Below are 1,527 nucleotides of genomic sequence, written 5' to 3'. Positions count from 1 at the left end.
ATGTGTCGGTCATTGCCAGACACTTTTAATTTATCCTGGAGCAATACTCCGAGTGACATGAGGCGAATATTCAGGTCAGGTATATAGTATACTGGAAATAACCGAGTGGTTATGTTCCCGACGTCCTTGATATAATAATTCAGGACAGTCGTACCAAACCCGAGTATTCGTGCAAACCCGTTCGCAGTAGACGCAGTCGCAGGTTGCTTAAATTCCTCAAAGTCGATAAAATCACTCATGTCAAAAGTGAAATGTCGAGAAGCCCCCGAATCGAGAATCCAGGTGTTACCCTGTTGTGCCTTATCTTTCCCCTTACATTTTGCACACGCAGCATAAGTTTGCGCATGAGTGCAATATATTAATGCTAACGTTACAGGACTCAAATTAAGATCTACACTACGCTGCCCTAACTGTGATGGCGCGTCAGTGGAGTCCTGTAAAGGGGAAGATGGCACGTACGAGTAGTGCTCGTCAATAAAGGCATTCTGGTCGAAGCCAGCAGCCTCCGCAATAGTGCGGTCCAGGTCTTCCTTGTCGCCGAGACTGACAGTCTCCCCCTGGTCCTTGTCACTACCCCAGTCGATAGACTGGTTGTCATCGTGGTCGCTGTCCGCAGCGTCATCCGCGCGAGCGACTCCTTCAAAACGAGCACGCTCGGACGCACGGCTGGAGGCGACAGAGTCGGCGTCCTCCATGTCAATATCCGGGTCCGGATCGACTTGCCCGACAAGAGCGTCCAAGACCTTGATATCTTCTTCGGTGGGACTTATGTCGAGGTCCCGCGCGAGCTTGAAGGCTTTCTTGATCCTCTTGTTGTTGTAGTGACTGGTATCCGCCGAAGGAGGCGGGTGGAACGGACCTTGCTCTTTGACCGTCCGAGTCTTGCTGCCAGTAGGCGCAATGTCAAGGACGTGAGCGATGGTCGGAGGAGGAAGGGAGACGGTTGAGGCGATCAAGACGTCGTGGGCATGGTGGTGATCGTGGTTTTGCCCTTGACGCTTCTTGCCTGCGCGCTTGCCGCGATAAGGGCACCTCTTCCCATCTCGCGCATTGCTGCTGCTGCCCTGAGGGCGCTGCTGCTGCTGCGAAGAAAAGGAGGGATCGCCCGGCTTACGCTTCACCGCCGAGATCTTGTGCGCACCGAGTTTCTCAGGCTTCTTGCCTTGAGACTGGTCCCAAGCAGTGGTAACTGCTTCCCGTACCGCACCTATGCCCATGTTGTCAGCAGAGGTAGCTTGGACCAGCATCTGCGCAATGTTCTCATAGCGGCTGGGGAGTGCATAAAGGCAAATTAGACCTTCAATAAGCGCGGGAATCTTGACCTTGGCCGCTTCCAGAGTGTCGAAATGTTTGGATATCTTCGCGAAGGCTGGAGCAGGGTGCTGATCGGCCGGAATCTTCGTCGATAAGGCCCCCCGCAGCTCATTGTAAATGGCGCCGAGGGACATAGACGAATAGAGGGAAGACAATTGGTCCCAAGTTTCCTTGGCCGATTTCTTGTCCTTTATGTAGGAGGCGACGGCGGGA

The 1,527-nt window shown here is 53.5% G+C and overlaps 1 protein-coding gene across 1 annotated transcript; it reads right to left on the bottom strand.

The window, feature by feature from the left end:
* Positions 1 to 396: 396 nt before the first annotated feature.
* On the bottom strand, positions 397 to 1,448 carry GLOTRDRAFT_134611 (uncharacterized protein; the record flags this gene model as incomplete). Its single annotated transcript, XM_007873566.1, has 2 exons — positions 397 to 406; positions 460 to 1,448. The coding sequence occupies 2 exons, from the start codon at positions 1,446 to 1,448 to the stop codon at positions 397 to 399; spliced, it is 999 nt and encodes a 332-aa protein (XP_007871757.1).
* Positions 1,449 to 1,527: the final 79 nt, after the last annotated feature.

This window comes from Gloeophyllum trabeum (genome assembly GCF_000344685.1).
Source record: "Gloeophyllum trabeum ATCC 11539 unplaced genomic scaffold GLOTRscaffold_00332, whole genome shotgun sequence".
NCBI lineage: Eukaryota > Fungi > Basidiomycota > Agaricomycetes > Gloeophyllales > Gloeophyllaceae > Gloeophyllum > Gloeophyllum trabeum.
Note: the sequence above shows the minus strand (reverse complement) of the source record. Positions and strands in the feature narration are given on the sequence as shown.